The 18195-nt window shown below is 43.8% G+C and overlaps 1 protein-coding gene across 1 annotated transcript in view; it reads left to right on the forward strand.

Moving 5' to 3' along the window:
• Positions 1-18195, forward strand: part of LOC147426705 (uncharacterized) — a 67285-nt gene that overhangs the window by 23959 nt on the left and 25131 nt on the right. Inside the window, exon 2 of the mRNA XM_086498872.1 lies at positions 3008-3493. Within this exon, the coding sequence (XP_086354998.1) occupies positions 3008-3493 (486 nt within the window). The remainder of the gene's footprint in view (positions 1-3007; positions 3494-18195) is intronic.

The following is an 18195-nucleotide window of genomic DNA, read 5'->3' on the forward strand; positions in this document are numbered from 1 at the left end:
ATTCATTTGATTCGGTGCAAGTCCCACGCCATGTGGTACCAGTTCTACTTTTCTATCTGCCTTTTCTGCCACATTCCTCAGCTGCTCTCGAACTCTCAGACCTGTCGTCGTCTTTATCATTCTGTTCTTTCTGTGCCTTATCAGGGCACTTCGCGGAAATATGTCTATGTTCCCCGCATCCAAAGCACTTCCCCTCTCTGATGAAGCGAGCTCTCTCCTCAGGAGTAAGCTTCGGTCGTGCATCCTTTTTTTTCTCTGGGTTGCTCTTTTTCATTCTACTTTCATTCCCAGAAGTCTGTTCGGCTCGTTGTGTCATGGCCTCATCTGTGGGGTAGGTCAGACTGCCAGAGTGAATGGCAAAGCCCCGCTTCGCATGACTCATCAACTCCTGAACAGAAGCTGACTTTTGTTCCAAGCAGTGATTTCGGATCTCTGTAGGTAGACCCAAGGTAAACCGCTCAATCTGTTCTCTGAACGAGATCTTCTTGAATGAAGAGGCGGGTAGAAAAGAGCTCCAGAATCTTTCACAATAAGAATTCACTGTATCGCTCTTGGTCATCCGGAGATGGTTCCAAGCAGCTCGTATATCTCGCTCAAACTCTTGAGTCAACCAAGAAGAAATAAAAAGCCTCTTGAATTTTAGCCATGTAACTGGCATAGTCTTGCTTAATAGAAGCGTGGACCACCAAGTACGAGCATTCCCCTTAAAGTAAGAGGCAGCTCTCCGAATTTTGGAGTGCTCTGAATAGCGTCCTCCCACGAAAGCGATGTCAAAGACACAGCCTTCGAAGCATCTGAGTCTCCTGAAAAGTATCAAACTTGATCGAGTGGCCACCTTCCTTAAACTCTCGGACTTTTTTGCTTTTATCTTCGAGAAAGTCATACTGGTTGGCTTTGTAAAAATTCTTCTTGTTCGCATAAAACTTTCCGTCATCGGAATCTGAGTTGTCTGTAGACGAGTCCTCAGTAGAACTGTCAGTCTCTGGGCGAGATTTAGCCTTCTTTGCCTTGCCCTTTCCAAAGCGTTGCTTCTTGCTTCGCTTTTTACCTTTTCTGTCTTCTTCGCTCGAATCCGAGGAGCTAGAAGAACTGTCTGAAGAAGAAGAAGAAGAACTGGGTACTCCTTCAAATTGAACACGCTTCTTCCGTTTCTTTGCCTTGCTTTTTGGCTTTCTTTTGCCTGTCAAAAAGTTGAGCAATCCGTGCATCAACCACGTTCTCCAGTTCCTTCTTTGTATATTTCTTGGAGGCAGAAGGTTTCTTGAGAGCGGGTTTCGGGAGTGGTGTTGTGGTTCTCTGCTACTCCATCTGTACCTCTTTCAAAGAGGTCTGGTTCATATATTTTGCCATCTTCGGGTCCTTGGCAAAATTGAGCATCATCTTTGTTGCATCGCTGATCAACTGGCGACGCTCTATCTCTCGCCGCTCCGCCTAAGTAGGCCAAGGCGGGCCATACTCTCTGCCTGAATCTTCGTTGTGATCCCAGCCCGCATCTCCAGATGCAAAGGGAGTCGACTGATCATTGCCTGAAGCCATAGGTGCCGCGGAAAAAAAAATTCGGGGATCGGATTTCCCGTAGAAGAGAAATCGGCCGTGCTCTGATACCACTGTAACAAACTTGGACACTCCAAGTCAAGAATCAACAGCGACAGCACCAAATAACCACTTCAAAACAATTCACAGATCACAATAGATTTGCACTGGCCCGGCGGAGTTCCGTGCCTAGAGATATTGACCCCAAAGACTGGCGCCCCTTTCGGTATTTCTTTTTATATTAATCAATCATCAAAGTACAAGAGAGCGGTTAGGGTTTCACTCTCAGACTCTGCGTCCAGATGCTCTGAGAAGTGAGGCCCTCACCACTAATTTAAAGGTTACAAGGGATGCCCAAAAGCAGAGCCCCAAAAGCTTTTAAAATCAAAAGCATCAGTTCTCTCTCTCTCTCTCTTAGAGAGTCTTTTCTCTTTTTTTATAAAAAAAAGCAAAAGCAAAATTCGCGTCGCTCATCATTTTCCTTTTTTTTTTTTTATTTATAATAATCCGCCTCCGCGATTTCCGGAATTTAGGGTTTTTGGCAGAAATTAGGGTTTGCAGGAATTTTAGGGTTTCTGGCAGAAATTAGGGTTTCTGCTGTCCGCCACGTCATCACTTTGTGACAAACTGTCCTAAACCCTAGAAATAGGAGTTACAACTTGTCACATGCACATAGGGTTAGATGTGCACGTGACACTTTGCTAGTCAACTTGTGGCTACCTTATGCACTTCTCTTGGTGATGTCCGTTGTTTCTTCTCTATCATCTTAGTCTCATCGACTTCTCCCTCCCATTTCTCCTTGCCTTTGTTATCGTATGGTACGAGTTTGCGAACGTCGCCCGACTTTGAGCTCCTACCATTGGTGGCTTTTTGGTAGTTATGGCTTATGGTATGCAATTACAGAGTGAGCTTTTGGTGGGAGTGCCTATCTTTCAGAGGCAGTTGTCATCCTCCCTCTACTTTGCTTACCAGGGCTCTTTTTACTCCTTTTATAGTTTTTTCCCCTAGCTTTTTAGTTCTTTTAGGTTTTGCCGTATGGCTAGTTGTATACAGTTTTTTCAAGTGTTACCTTTGAGCGTGCTTTGTAAAGAGTATTGTACTTGCCCTCAGAATTGGCACCATTTGGGTGTTCTGACGACAAATGGTGTTCTGACGATTATTTATGCAATAGAAATCAGCCCCTTTTCTTTGCGCACGCACGCGCGCGTGCACACACACACACACACACACACACACACAGAGAGAGAGAGAGAGAGAGAGAGAGAGAGAGAGAGAGAGAGAGAGAGAAAGAGGAGAAGAAGAAGAAGAGAGTTTTAACATCGTAGGAAACTATCCCAAGAGACCTTAAAGATCTAGCCGACGAGGAGTTGAACTCAAGACCTGTTATGAGAGAGAGAGAGAGAGAGAGAGAGAGAGAGAGAGAGAGAGAGAGAGAGAGAGAGAGAGAGAGAGAGATTTTTGTTTGAGTTTTCAGAAGAAGAAAAGGAAAGTTGAGGAGGATCCATGGGAATCCTTATTTCGGCAATTGGAGAAAGATTTAGAGAATGACAAAGATGATGGTAACGAGGAAGATATAACAGAGGAGGATGTAGCAAATTTAGAAAAAGAGCTGGACACGCTCCTTCAGGACATCGAAAATGCAACGACAGATGACAAGCAGGCGAATGAGTCAAATGACATGCTGAGAGGTCAGGGTCCGGATGATGATGACAGTATTCTTGTTGACGAAGAAAAGGGTATTAATGCCAAAGGGAACAGCAAACATGATCAAGACAAGGGTCTTAATGGAACAGGAAAAGATAGAGACGATGATGAGGAAGAAGCAGATTTTGAGCTTGCAGATGATGCCGATGAAGATTCAAGTGATGATGAGTTTGAGGAGCCCAGGATAGTAAATTTGCAGAAGTGGCAGCTTCGGAAATTAGCAGCTGCAGTAGAGCTTGGAAGACGAAAAGTGAATGTAAGTTTGTTGTTCATGATAGATTATGTGTTTTTGCAACTTGCATAATTCTTCCATGTTCCTTGTCGCTGAAAGTTTAAATTTACTGCTGCTTTGCGTTGTAAGCCTTATTGTTTGCTTATTACCAACAGTATCCTTCACTCTTCTCAACAAGGACTTCGTATATGTGCTTTTTTTTGGAAGATTCAGATAGGCTTTTAATGTATGTGTTAGTCAATCAGCTCTCAGTCTGTCACTTTTGCTGCTTGTTATTGTGGCTGTCATACTTCAGATTGTATCTCAAAGTACGAACTATTTGTGGTGCATAAGGCCAGTTACGGAGAGTTATTGCCTTCGGGCCTGCTTTGTAATCAGTGTATACTTGCCCTCAGAATCGGCACCATTTGGGCGTTCTGAGGTTCTGTTCAAGTTATAGAAATCAGCCTTCTTCTCTCTCTCTCTCTCTCTCTCTCTCTCTCTCTCTCTCTCACACACACACACACACACACACACACACACCATAGTCACAAGGGACACGTCCCGAGGAGTGGGGACGGGGCTCAAATAATTTTTAGTGTAAAATAGAGGGCGGGACGGCAAGTGGGGACGGGAAGCCTGAAAATGGGCGTCCCCTGTGACTATGAGACACACACAGTGACACACACATCACTTTTATCTTATGAGTGCTGGCCTGATAAATTTCCTACCTAATGAAAGTTCCTCAGCCTTTTACTGGAAAAAAAATCCACACTTACACTCACACAGTATACTATTTCTCTGTGATTACTTTCCTACAAAATATCTCATTATTTTCCTGGCCTTATATTTCAAAAACCTATGACTCTCTTGGGGGATGCTTGGTGGGACCTTACCCCGTGATTGCTGGCTTGATAAATTTCCTACGTAATGAAATTTACTCTCTTGGGGGATACTGACTTGGATGGGAATGCTTGATAGAGCAACCCTTTGAAGGGAAACATATGGGGTACCCGGCTGGCTTTATGGCGGCGTACACATACATTTATTACCGTCTCCCTTCCTGCCCTGAGTTACTCGACTCCTCGTCTGCATCTCCTATTGCACTACCCTCTTGAATTTTCTCTATGTTCTCTCTCTTGCGCACACACCCTCTCTTTCTCCGATCCTGTGGCCCTCCTTAACCTATACCTATTTTACTGTCCTGGAGCATTTGTGAGTACTAGTGACTAGTGTAGGATTGCTTGGGGATTTTGCCACTGGCAGCTGTGAAGGCTTTGCTCACCCCGAGGTTGTCGATGGAACTTCACCTGCAGACGGCGTTGCCTATTTAAACAGGTGAGAGGTTTTAACTCCCTCACTTAGCCTTGATATGCTTTGTATAAACTGTGAAAGTGAGTGAGGGTCGTCGTGTGTGTTGCTGGTCTGAATCTTGCATCATGGAAATAACTGAACAACCTGCTGGCTCTTAGGTGGGTGCCTAACCGCTTGTCGATTATCATTTGGTTAAAAATTTGAGCAGAAACCTGGATTATTGGTTAAATTAAAAAAAGGGGGGGGGGGGGGGGGGGGGGTTTGGCTTGATGGCTGTCACAACTGTCATATTTGGTTAATGGTGCCGTGTTTTTGGCTTTATATGAGTAAGTTTCTCTGTTATACTGTTGTTCTAAGCTACTCGGTATGGTTTCTCTCTGCTGCCTGTTCTGGTTCCTGCCGAAACTGAGAATACAGTCGTGTTTATGATTTTATGCCTATGATGGATTGTGTCGCATTAGGCTACTGGCAGATCTTCTGTTGTTCGGTGCTGATACTCGTTCAGGTTGGTTAAAAAAAGGGGGGTTCGCCTATACTAGTTGATATTTCTATCGAAATTAATCAAACAAATCAGCATAATTTTACACGATGTACACCAAGCCTGAATAGTCAAATCGTTGGAGGTTATACTTACTTACCAAAGTTGATGGGTATTTTTTCCACATTTTGTAAAAAACCACTATTTGCCAAAAGTGACCTCATGTGGTTTGACCGAAATCACTAATATAAGCTCTAGAAAACTGTTTGACCTACCTACCTACCTCTCATTGCTGTAAGTAATTGATACTCAAGTTGCTATTGATAATCAAAGACAGTTATAAACTTACTTTTTGATACTTGTTATGGCTATTAAGTCATAGTTACAGGGAATGGTCATTTTCAGGTCTCTGTTCCCCATTCCCATTCCAACTTCCCATTTCGAATCCCCGTTCCGTGTTTCAAACGTGAGTATTCGTAACAAGAAATGGTGTTTCATGCCCGTTGCCGTTTCTTGTTCCCCGTTTCGAAATCCCGGAACGAGGAACATTAAAGTCCATTTGCTTGGACTGCCCAAGTGTCTGTAGATTACAAAACTGTAACATCTGATATAAATACTGTTTGATTTATAGATATTGCTTGACATAGATGTTTTTGGCACTTTCAAAATTTTGTATTATGACATTGGGGATGACTCTAGCTGTCTTTTGCCATGTTGGCTTGGCCGTTAAAGAGGATTCTTGGTCCTCCCTCTTTGCCTTCTAAGATCATGGAGCTTGCCTACTTAACTATTAGGTCATTTTTTCAACATCTTGAGCAATGTTAAAAAACTTTACACTAAATTTTTTTCAATACTTGGTGCAAACCACTCCACTTTATACTTGGGCTTAGCAAAGTAGTGGGCTTAACAAGTTGGGTAGAATGAACAAAATTTTAGCTTAGCCACTTGCATCAAAAGGGGTAATGGCCTTTTGATGCCTTTATGGATAATTAAAAAGTGGGTTCTCTTTTTGAAAGATATCTTTTTGATAAGATGTTTTCACACTTCAAATAACTTAAAAAAAAAAAAGAAAGTAAAAAGTGATAACAAAGAAAATATATTTTTTTCACTAGACGTTTGGATCAGCAGGGGTGATGGCCTTTTGATCATAATAAAACCATTTGAAAAACTAAGTAAAAGAAAAAGTCTTTAGGTTCTAGCCACTTACTTTTGCAAGGGTAAAGACCTTCTGATACTTTGCTCTATTCGATATTCTAAACTTATTTTTGGATAGTAGGTTAAGAATTTTTTGGCTTAGCTGCTATTCGTCTCTGAAGACCCTGGCTACCTCTTCTATAGGACCATTGTATCTCGACTATTTCTTGTATAAAAATATTAGAATGATACTTCATTCTCATTATTATGTAGAAAAAGCTATCAATATGGCTCAAGCGGACCAGGCAGCCATCAATATGGCTCAAGTCTCAAGCGCCATCAATATGACACAACTTACAAGCTTCATTGGGGGGGAAGGTGGGTATCCTTCCCATCCTCTCCTAGATAATCCAAACCCCCAAGCTCTCAAGTCTCAAAAACCGGCCTCCCCATGGCATATTTTAGGTTCACTGTTCCGGCCCCCGTTCCCGTTGCGCTGTTCCAAGTCCACTTTGTTCTTTGAACGTTCCGGAGGCCCCCGTTCCCGTTCCCCGTTCCCGTTCTGTGTAACTATGAATACAATGTCTGGGTACAAAATAAAATAAAGGCTAAAAGGAACATCAGTGACCGAGAATAACATCAATGTCCTCCATAGTGAGTACTCTAGCGACTCTTGTGTCGTGCTAGTATGGTGTGGATCCTCTGTAGTAGTCTCCATTGGTGTCGAGACGGTCCCTTCATTCGGGGGCGACGGGATCGCCCCAACTCTATCGCTCGATCAAGCAATGTGTCTCTGGTGCCGCTATACTGTGGGGCCGATTCCTCTGTCCGTGTCCGAAAGAAATCTGTAATTTTATAAGTTGTTCCCAACTTATGAGGTCTTGTCTGATGGGGCCCAGGGGACACAGATAAAAAAAAAGAAAGGAGAAGAGAAAATCGCGTGGATGTGCTGATGTGGCAAGGTCGTATGGATGCCTTCGCGATTCACGCTGGTTGCTGATGTGACATTGTACTTCTGTGATTTGCGCTAGTAGCTTTTGAGTGCCAGTTTTTGGGCCAAATGCTTTTGGTACTTGAAGCTTTTGAACTGATTGCTTTTGGGGCTCTGCTTTTGGCATCCTTGTATTGTTTATAAGAGCCCTTGAGGCCTCACTCTGCAGAGCATCTAGACGTAGAGTGTGAGAGCAGAGGTTCCCTCGGGAGTTGTACTTTGCAATGATTAATGATAAAGAAATACCGAAAGGAGCGCCAGACTCTGGGGCCAATACCTTTGTGCAGGGAACTATGTCGGGCCGTGTCGACTCTCTCTCCCTCTCTTCAAGTTTAGTGATTTTGAATTTCTGCTCGTGTATTATTGATTTTTGGCTTGGAGCGTCCAAGCTTGTTACAGTGGTATCAGAGCCAGGTTAGAAAGATTCTTCTTTTACGGAGGTTTCGATCCCTTGTGTAGGATACATAGATTCTCGAGGAGAACACGACAGAACAGTCAAGATTTTAAATGTATGTGAAAGAATCTTCGTGTCCCAACCCTGGACTTATCAGCCACTTCCACCCTTACTTCATCGCTCATTGGGCGTGCTCTCGTCTTCATCGCTCTATCTCACAAGGCATAAGCCATAAAGAACCCGAGATTACACATGGGTTCTCGTGGAGAATCTAACAGAGATAACACCTCTTGGTGGGTAGGCAAAGAAAAGTTGAAATCAGGTGCAAGAACTGAAGAAAAGAATGAAGGTTTGGACAAATTCTTGGCGGAAAAGTTTGCCAGAGCAGAGTACAAATGTCAACTGCAGGTTGACACGTGTGAAAAGATTGATCAAGTACTTCAGAGACCCAAGATTTGTGAAACACCTGAAGGATTACCCGATTGATGAGATTTACTCGAGATGGCAAAGGCCATTGATTCTCCTCTCAGGTCGGGAGGAAAGCTGAAAGGACAGATGAGTGCAGAAAAAGCGAAACTTATACTTGCAGAAAGAGCTGGATAGAGTTCTTGAAAAGAACCAGAGGACCACCAGAAGACAAGCCAAGAAATTTTAGAGCAGTTGAAGAGCGCGGAAGAAAAGGAAAGACGAAAGCTGGACTGGTGAGAACCGACCCTGATCAAATGCTTTGCAAAGCATGGCGTAAATTGCCAGACCAGGAAGCCCTTATCTTCTTTGATGGAGAAGCTAAGGTCAACTTCATTTCAACCGAACTGGCAGGTTGCCTTGGAATTACGTCTAACCGAGGAAACAAGGCCATCGGCTGAGGTTGTTCTATAGGACGGGATGTTGCCATTACACCTGTCATTGGCATATTACGTTTGCATTGTCAGGGGTATTTAGGGCACGAGGACTTTTACGTCATGCCTTTGGAAGGGTGTGATGTCCTACGAGGAATCCCTTGGTTCCCCAAGAACAGTGCCGTGGTCGATTATAGGGCAACGAAAGCCATCTTGAAGAATGAGAAGGGCAAAGAGATTGTACTTGATGTAAACTAAAAGGCGAGTCCGTCCCACTTGATGAAACCCAAGCTTTTTGAAAGAACTGAATGTGATCAAAGGTCAAATATGTATGACCTTGAAAAGGAACGGCAAGATTTTCTGCAAGCTCAGGCTTACTATTTCCTTGAGGGCTTACTAGGCGAGTTGCCTTTTTCAGATCTTGAAGATCACATGATTGTTATGATTCCCGGTAGTACACCACTGAACCGGCTACCTTACCGAGTTAGCCGAGCTCAAAATGATGAAATAATGAACAAGGTAAAAGAACTTCTTGAAAAGGGTCTCATCCAACCTAGGCACTTCACCTTTCTGTTCACCGGTGTTGCTAGTACTAAAGAAAGAGTACTAAAGAAAGATGGATCGTGGAGAATGTGCATTGATTATAGAGCTCTCAATAAAATCACCATCAAGAACATAGTCCCTATCCCAAGGATCGATGATATTCTCACAAGGGTCCTCTTGTTTTAGTAGAATTGATTTGAAGAGTAGATATCATCATATCCAAATTTGCTCCTAGAGACGTCTACAAGACAACTTTTAGGACGACTTTTGAGGTTGTATAAATATTTGGTGATGCCATTTGGCCTTACGAATGCTCCAACAACATTCAACCATAGGATGGATAGGATTTTCAAAGAGTACCGATTGTTTGTGGGCACTTTCTTTGATGACATCATCGTCTTCTCCAAGAGTGAGGCAGAGCACAAACACCATCTGTTGCAAGTTTTCCAGACACTGCGGCAACATATATTGGTTGTAAATGCGAAAAAGAGCGAGTTTTTCTTGGGCGAGATACACTTTCCGAGATACATCGTCTCAGCGGAAGGTGTAAAGATAGCGGAAGGTGTAAAGATGGGCCCGGCCAATGTTGAGACCATTTGTGATTGGCCCGATGTCAAGAATGTTCATGAAATTTGAAGCTTTTTGGGTTTCTGCTCCTATTATCCGCGGTTTATTCGAAAATTTGCAGAGATAGCTTCTCCTTTGCATATGTTGATTCAGAAAGGGGTTCCTTTTATTGGGGGACGGTTAGAGATTGTAGCCTTCAGACTCTCAAGAAAAAGTTGACAACCGGACCAGTATTGACTTTTCCAGACTTGCAAAAGCCCTTTGATGTTTACTGTGGTGCATGTGGTCGCAGTTTGGGAGCAATATTGATGCAAGAAGGCCATGCCATTGCTTACAATAGCAGGATTTTTTCACATCGTGAATTGGTTGCACAGATTTACAAGAAAGTTGTTGGCAATTATCCATGCACTTACGCAGTGGCAACACTATCTACTCGGAGCTGACTTTACCGTCTTCACAGACCATCAGAGTTAACGCTACTTACCGCTGAAGCAGCTTTTGGAAAGGCAGATGAGGTGGGCTAACATCTTGTCATAGGTTCATTTCCAGATAGTCCATGTTCAGAGACATGAGAATTTAGTGGCAGATGCGTTGTCTAGAAACCCTTGGTTCTGTCTATTTTCGCGATACATCATCGAAGCTTCGAGGACATGGTAGATGAGTACGCCATAAATTTTGATTTTACAGATATCTCTCACCGAATATACAGTGGAGAGACAGTTGCAGCATACGGGACGGCTATCTGATGAGGAAAACGATGTTGTGTGTTACACAACCTTTGAGGCCCACTTCATGCCAGTAAAGAAGACAATTAAGCCCAATCCTTTGGTGAAACTGTTTGTCTCATAGATTTTCCGATTACTTGGGCATGCTCGAGTCCATTGTTTCGGACATAGATTCCCTAATTCACTAGTTTGTTTTGGAGGGCAATCTGGGACAACATTGGTATGCGGTTGTAGTTCTCGCCCTTGTTTCACCCACAGACAGAGAGGCAATTTGAGATAGCCAATTCAGTGGTTTTGGATTTCTTGAAGTCTTATATTTCGGATCAGGAGACTCAATGGGAAAAGTATTTGCCCTTGGTGGAGTTTGCCTACAACAACACAATTCATTCTTCGATGGGGAAGGCGCCATTTGAGGTAGTTGAGGGTGCTTAGAAGGTCCCATCATTTCTGAGCACCAAAGATAAGATTTTTAAAGTGGAGAAAAAGCAAGAAAAGCAGATTTTCGAGAAAGTCTAGAGGGCATGCAAGGCCATCTAGCAGTTCAGAGGAGAGCTCGTCTTTTTCTGATAGTGACCAGATGAGCAAGAAGACCAAGGAGTTCAAAGAAGGGGGTCAAGCCGTCAGGTTCGAGACGTTTTTAGGCTACCAGGACACCCGTCGAGCCCTTGAAACTGTACAACAATTTGACATCGCCTTCTCTGGAGAGCGGTTCACAGAACACTCCAAGGTTCGAAGGGCGGTATCTTTCTGAAAGGAACTGCACAAACATTCTGTTGTTACGCACAACAACAGTTGCGACGTGGTTAAAATTCAAGAAAATTATCACGTCAACTTGGACATCATATGAATAGGAAAGAACGGTCATCATGGCTTGGCATCACTTGAGAATGACTAAGAAAGATACATTGGATGATTACTGCCAAAGGTTTTGGGATACTTATTTGCCAGTGTCTTCATTTCTGAAGATTACTTTGAGAGACCAGATTGAGCGTTTTACTGTGGTTTGCTAAAAGAGATTCGAGACTATTGTCTAAACCAGAAGTCTGACTCTATTCAGAGACTTATGGAACATGCTAAACAATGACTTGGAATGCATGCCGGCTCATTGGCTTATTCTACGGAGAGGATAGTATCCACCTCAATAGGGCAAGAGTCCACTAGTGAAAAGAATGAATCAGGGGAATCAGATGACAGCTTGTCACAAGATTCTGGAGAATCAGATGGTAGCACATCCGAAGGTTCCGATGACCTAAGGGAACCAGATGCAAGTTCATTAGAGGATTCCCAATAAAGGGGATCAGATGATAGTGCATCTCAGGGTTCCGATGATTGAGAATGACTTGCCAACGGACAAGGGAAGCTAGCGAAGCTACCAATAGGTCCTAGGGCACAAGGAAAGAAAGGAAAAAATCAGTTGGTAGATCAAAGACTTCCCCAAATCAAGGATGAGATTTTTGAAGCAGATCAGTATGATCTAGATCTTGATACTGCTTTTGCCAAGGTGCACGAGGCTCTTGAGAAGTATCAAGCACGACATAAGAAGGCAGCTGACAAGAATCAACTTGCAGGTGAAAAAAGATGATTGGGTGCTCTTACGGTTTGAGAAAGCATGCCTAAGGAAACGAAAGGGAAAGGAGCGGAAAGCTAAGAATGCGGTACTATGGCCCTTTCGAGACTCAAGAGAAGATAAATGATGTATCCTTCAGACTGAAGTTGCCAGATACTTGGAAGATTCGCAATGCTTTTCATGTGAGTCTTTTGAAACCTGTAAAGCGTGAGGTGCCAATCGATAGGGAGCCTGAGGAGCAACGTGAAGTGGAAGAGAGCGAGGAGATTCTTGTTCTGGAACAGATACTGACTCATCAAGAAAGGAAAGAGAAAGGTAAAGTAAACGACGGTTCTTAGTCAAGAACTATCTGGCTTTGGATGTGAAGTGGATGGAGGAGGACCTAGGAGTTACTCCTCAGATATTGGAACTCACCTTGAGGTTTTTGGTCTAGCTTCGACTTGTAAGGTGCAGCGGAAGTGAATGTTGAACTTTGCTCAAGATGAGTGCTCCGAATTGTGCTCAAGGGTTCCTTTTACTTATGGAAGGGAGAGCCTTCCGTTTCTTTAGTGAGAGAGTGCAATGGACACAAACAAAGTGGTGAACATTGTGAATGAAGGTGCTGAGATTGAGAGATAGAGAGAGAAGAATACGACACTAGAAAAGTTGTCAAACCCTCCTCCAAAGGCCCCACCCTCTATGGTGAGAGCGGTCTACTTATGATTGCACAAATCTCTACAATGCTTTGGACTTGCCGACGATGTCGACGACGATGAGGACGACGACCAAATGGGCTGAAATCTGAAAATGCTAATGGCTGAAATCTGCAAATCTTTATCTGCTGAATTCTGACTCTATGTCAGTGACGATGTCGATGGCGACGATGCGACGACGACATGCTGAAAACGCAGATGCTGAAATCTGCGTTTTCCGGGCTGAAACTGTAAACTTCGCCGGATCTGACCGTGCGGCGAGGATTTGTTGCGGGAAGGTGAGATCTGCCAGGTTTGGGAACTCTATTGCGGTATCTGACTGCTGAAAACTAAAAACGCTGGTCCTAGGGCTGCATCTATTGCGATGGAATTGCAAAACGCTGAGGCTGATCTGCAAACCAAAAATGCTAGGCTAAACTCTGCTTCCTGTGGTGGAAATCTGCTAACGCTAGGAATCTGCTGTCTTCTGGGGAATCTGCTAACGCTAGGGCTGATCTGTTGTCTACTGTCGCCGGGAATCTGCAAATGCAAAAACGCTGGCTGATCTGATGCAAAAACGCTAGCCCTTCTAGGTGAGTGAAAACGCTAGAGTTGTAGCGGGGGGGAGTCTTGCTGAGAAGTTACCTGATGAACACGGGGTTCTTGCTGCCTCTTCTACCAGAAAGTGCTAGCGCTAGGTTTTCTTATATACAAACTTAGCAAAATTGCCCTACCTAGTTTCCAACAAAAGTCACTTAAAAATAATAAGTGAAAAATGTCAAAAATAGGGAAAATAGGTCTATGCACTGTAAAACTGCTCTTGATGGGTTCTGATGGAAATCTGATGATCATGTTGTGTGCAACCAGAGGATATGCATCTAATCTAAGTGTCTGGACATGCACGGTTTGCGAACAGACTCACAAAGGTGCCAGATCACTTCCTATTCTAGACTGACTTGACTAAACTGAACCTTGGTCATGTTGTAGCTTGTCCACGGACACATAGGGTTGGATGTGTCACGTGACATCCCCTCCTTTTCAAAGTGAGGTACTAATACCGAACTGTATGGCGTCGAGGGAGATCGCCAATAACATCCGGAATCCTTGGAAGGACTCTTCGCCGGCCCACTTTGATGTGTGGGTCGTGCGATACTTGAACTTCATAAAGGTCTGCAAAGTCTTCTTATTTGGGCCGAGCCGAAAGCGACACAAAGTCATCTTCAATGCTTCCACTTCGTCTATAGTCATGCGTCTACCTTCTTCAAGAATCTCCGAGGCTGAAAATTCTTGAAACCACTTCTAACACAAAAACATGAACATATCCATTCCATGTAAAGTGACTGGAAAAAATCTCGTCTTCCTAAAAGACTGTGCATGCAATGTAGATGAACAAAGTGACGGAGTGCCAAACCGTTCATCAAACACACGCAAACAATGGAGTCGAATCTTGACTTGCTGATCTAAATCAATCAACTGTGGCAAATCACAATGGAAATGCCGATACTTGATGCTCAATTTTTCTTGTGCTCTTTCTATGACTGTGTCATGCCACGGAAGAGACATGGAATGCGACTTCCTTGAATGCATACTTTTCATGAGAAATCCGCATACATCCGTGCTCATTCATGAGTGAATTGTGCTCAACGTACAATATGGCATGCCTATGAAAAGGGATCACATAAAGACGCCGACTAAAATACAAGAAACTATCACGAATGAAATACTCGAACAATGCGTGCTGACTAATCACTCGAACACATAGTACTTCCTGTGAGGGTTCTTTGGACCTCGACTCGAGAGCCAAGATCGGTTCTTTTTGAGGGGGTTCTTTGGACCTAGGCTCGAGAGCCAAGATCGGTTCTTCCTGAGGGGGTTCTTTGGACCTTGACTCGAAAGCCAAGATCGGTTATTCTTGATTGATCGAATCTGCAACGAGGTTAGCTTCGCTAGAAAAAGCATCAACTAAACCATCATCCTTGTGAACAATCACATCTTTTTCGTGCAAATCATCATGCTTGTGAGTAATCACATCTTTTTCCTGCAAATCATCATGCTTGTGAGTAATCACATCTTGATCATGCAAATCATCATGCTTGTCATTGTCATGCAATTCTTCATGCTTATCATCATGCAAATCCTGTGTGTCATGCTTTGGAGAAGAAGAGATTGAGAGAGTCTCCTTTTCCCGAATCTCTTGCATCTGTGTCTGCACTTGAGAAAATAATCGGAACAAGGCGGCTTTCCTTTCGTTGTGCCCATGCTCTATGGTTGCCATTCTTTCTTTGTGGTCACGTTGGATTTCTGCTTTTCTTTCTGCATTTCTTGCTTCGCGTTCTAACTTCTTGTCCATCATCATCGTGTCGAAAGCCTCCATAGGAGGTAGTGCAATCCTTGGCGTAGATGGGGAAGGGTTGGAAAAACCTCCTGGTGAGGAAAACTCTTCTTCGCCACTCCCATGCTCACCACCTCCAAGCGAAGTATCCATTCCGCTTCGAGTGATGACCATTGTCAGGAGGACGTAACAATTGCTAACCTTAGTTGTTGGTTTCTTTCCAATGATTTTTGTTTTATTTTTGAGACCCTCATTTTGAACTTGCAAATGGTCGGACATTGTATGGCCAATGTGAATGGTAGTTTCACCCGCAAATGGGAACTTGGTCGGCACTGGAACTCGTAAAGTAAAAGGATGTCTAGGCTCAGTTCAAGATCATGTAGGTCCCCCTGTCGCACTTAGCAAGTTGGTGGATACTAGGAAGTGAACTCAATAAAGGCATAAAGTCAAGGTGGGATCACCGACAGAAAGTATCTGACAGTTGGGCCACATTGCACTTTTGGATGCGGTCCCAATGAGGATAGATGGTCAGAGACCAGTGGGAGCCTAACGGAAGCATCCCCTAAAATTTAGGGAACTGCTATTTTGGGCCACGAAATATATTCGCGTCATTAGCTTCAGATTGACAAGGGGAACATTTTATTACTTTGCTGCAAAGTCAATTGATGAACTAGTTGAGAGATTTTTAAGCAGGAAGCCCAATGTGGGGAAATTGCATGTATGAGTGCCAGGTGGCACTTTTTGGCCAATTTACGAAGTTTGGGAGAACAGAACTCGTAACTGACTTTTTGGAGCAATATTGGAGGCTGATAACTATGATTTTCATCCATTTCTCTCTATTTTTGAGCTTCCTATGACTTTACCTAGGACCAAGGAGCTCATTTTCAGCATTGAAAGGCATCAAATGCATGTTTACAGGGTTGTTTTGCTGCGTTTTCAGCGATACGCACGTTTTGGCAGCTGTGGAAATCTTCCCCTTTTGCATCTATTTGTTCACAGATGCATTACAGGTCAAGGGCAGAAGAGGGGGTGCTCGATTTATGCTGGGGGGATGCTTCATCGAGAACCTGTCACAGGTTAAGAGCTATGAAGTGCTTTCTTTTCACTCTATGTACAGTGTGGTGCTAGGAGTGATGCCCTGCACACTACAGACTGCTCAGTGCTCTCTCTCTCCCCTACGTGGAGTTATGTGATGCCCCACAAGAGGACTCTTCATTTGATTGATGTACAGCTGTGTGGTTTCATGCTTTTGTGCTGAGGCAAGAGCCTCATTGAGCAGAACAGGGTTAGCTAATTGCTACTCCAAAGCAGGCACAGGTGAGGGTCATAACCTCACCGTACAGGTGCGTTTTCAGCGCTGTGTATGCGCTGTAAATTGATTGTTTTTCAGCCATACGGACGCCAGAACCATTGGGAATAGTGCCCATTGGTAGAGGACAATTTGGTGACTATTTAGGGCTGAAAATAGGGCAAAAACCAGTAAATACAGCATGCTGAATTTACTGTTTTTGGGCAAGAATCAAAGGGTTTATGCCGGTGGAAGTGAGTTCTAGCAAAGGAATTGGTTTCGCGCAAGTTTTGGGGCTGTTATGTTGCCGAAATTTGGCCAAAACAGGTGGTATCTACCTGGATACAGTTAAAGGATTCCGAGGACTCTACTTTGTAATTTACCCTCTCAAAGTAATAAGAAATACCGAAAGGGGCGCCCATTTTGGGGCCTACAGGTCGTCGGCGTCTGCTCGGACCATTCTTGCTTCCGAGGCGTGTGTTGATGAGCGCGCGGCGGTGTGTGCAAGTGAAAGAGCACGCGAGAGTGTGCGGGGTGTGCACCTTGGAGAGGGGCTAGTGCTTGCAGAGTAGGAGGCGCTAGCAGAACGAAGAGCAGGGAGAGAGAGCGCTCGTTAGTTTCAAGGGGATAAGTGAGTGAGTTGATAAAAAACTCACTATCCCTTTATTATTTGTATAAGGACCATTTAATAAGTTAGTGGCCAAGCTCAATGTGAACTTGGCCAAAGGTTAGTAACTTTTAAAATATATATTAAAAGGGGGCCATTTGGGCCTTTAACCCAACAACCTCCCACTTAAAGGCATAAATGGCGCCTTTAAGCTACGTGACTCCCACCATCTCTATGCATAGATGATGTTGTGCTTTGGGTAAGCACTTAGTGAGAGCATCGGCTGGATTTTGTGATGTATGGACCTTAACCAATGTAATAAGGCCATCCTCAAGCACTTCTCGTATGAAGTGATACCGCACATCGATATGCTTTGTGCGTGCATGAAACATGGCGTTCTTTGCCAGACATATGGCACTCTGGCTATCACAACCAAGCATAGGTGTCTTGGCAGGCAAACCAAACTCACTACATAGGCGTGCTAACCAAATAGCTTCTTTGGAAGCCTCAGTGGCTGAAATATATTCAGCCTCTGTCGTAGACAATGCAACAATCTTTTGCAATCTAGAACACCATGAAATAGCACCTCCCGCAAGAGTAAATACATAGCCACTTGTGGATTTCCGTGTATCCACATCACCAGCCATGTCAGAGTCACAAAATCCCTTCAACTCCATTGGTCCTTTACCATAGTAGAGGCATTTGTTTTTAGTCCCTTTCAAGTACCTCATAATGGACTTCACTGCATCCCAATGCAACCTGCCTGGATTAGCCATAAATCGGCTCACAACTCCCACTGCATGAGCTATGTCAGGCCTAGTAGCAACCATAGCATACATAAGTGAACCACAAGCTGAAGCATAAGGCACACTTCGCATGTCATTGGCTTCTTCCTTTGACTTGGGACAATCATCCTTGGAGATCTTGACATATGGCTGTAATGTCACACCAAGAGGCTTTGCTTCAGCCATGTTAAATCTGTCCGCACCTTTTCAATGTACTTTTCTTGCGACAAATACAATAGGCGCTTGTCTCTTTGCCGTGTAACACGCACTACAAGTATATGTTCAGCTGCCCCAAGGTCTTTCATTGAAAACGCAGATTTCAGCTGCCCTTTAAGAGCATCAACAATGCTTCTTTTCTTTGCAGCTATCAACATATCGTCTACATAGAGCACAAGAATGATAGGGCTGCCATCCTCATCACGTTTGGTATACAAACAATGGTCTGCATGGCTTCTTTTGTAACCATGTTTAAGCATGAAGCGATCAAACTTCTTGTACCACTGTCTACATGA

This window comes from Adiantum capillus-veneris, chromosome 24, assembly GCF_014529385.1.
Source record: "Adiantum capillus-veneris isolate H3 chromosome 24, ASM1452938v2, whole genome shotgun sequence".
Classification (NCBI taxonomy): domain Eukaryota; kingdom Viridiplantae; phylum Streptophyta; class Polypodiopsida; order Polypodiales; family Pteridaceae; genus Adiantum; species Adiantum capillus-veneris.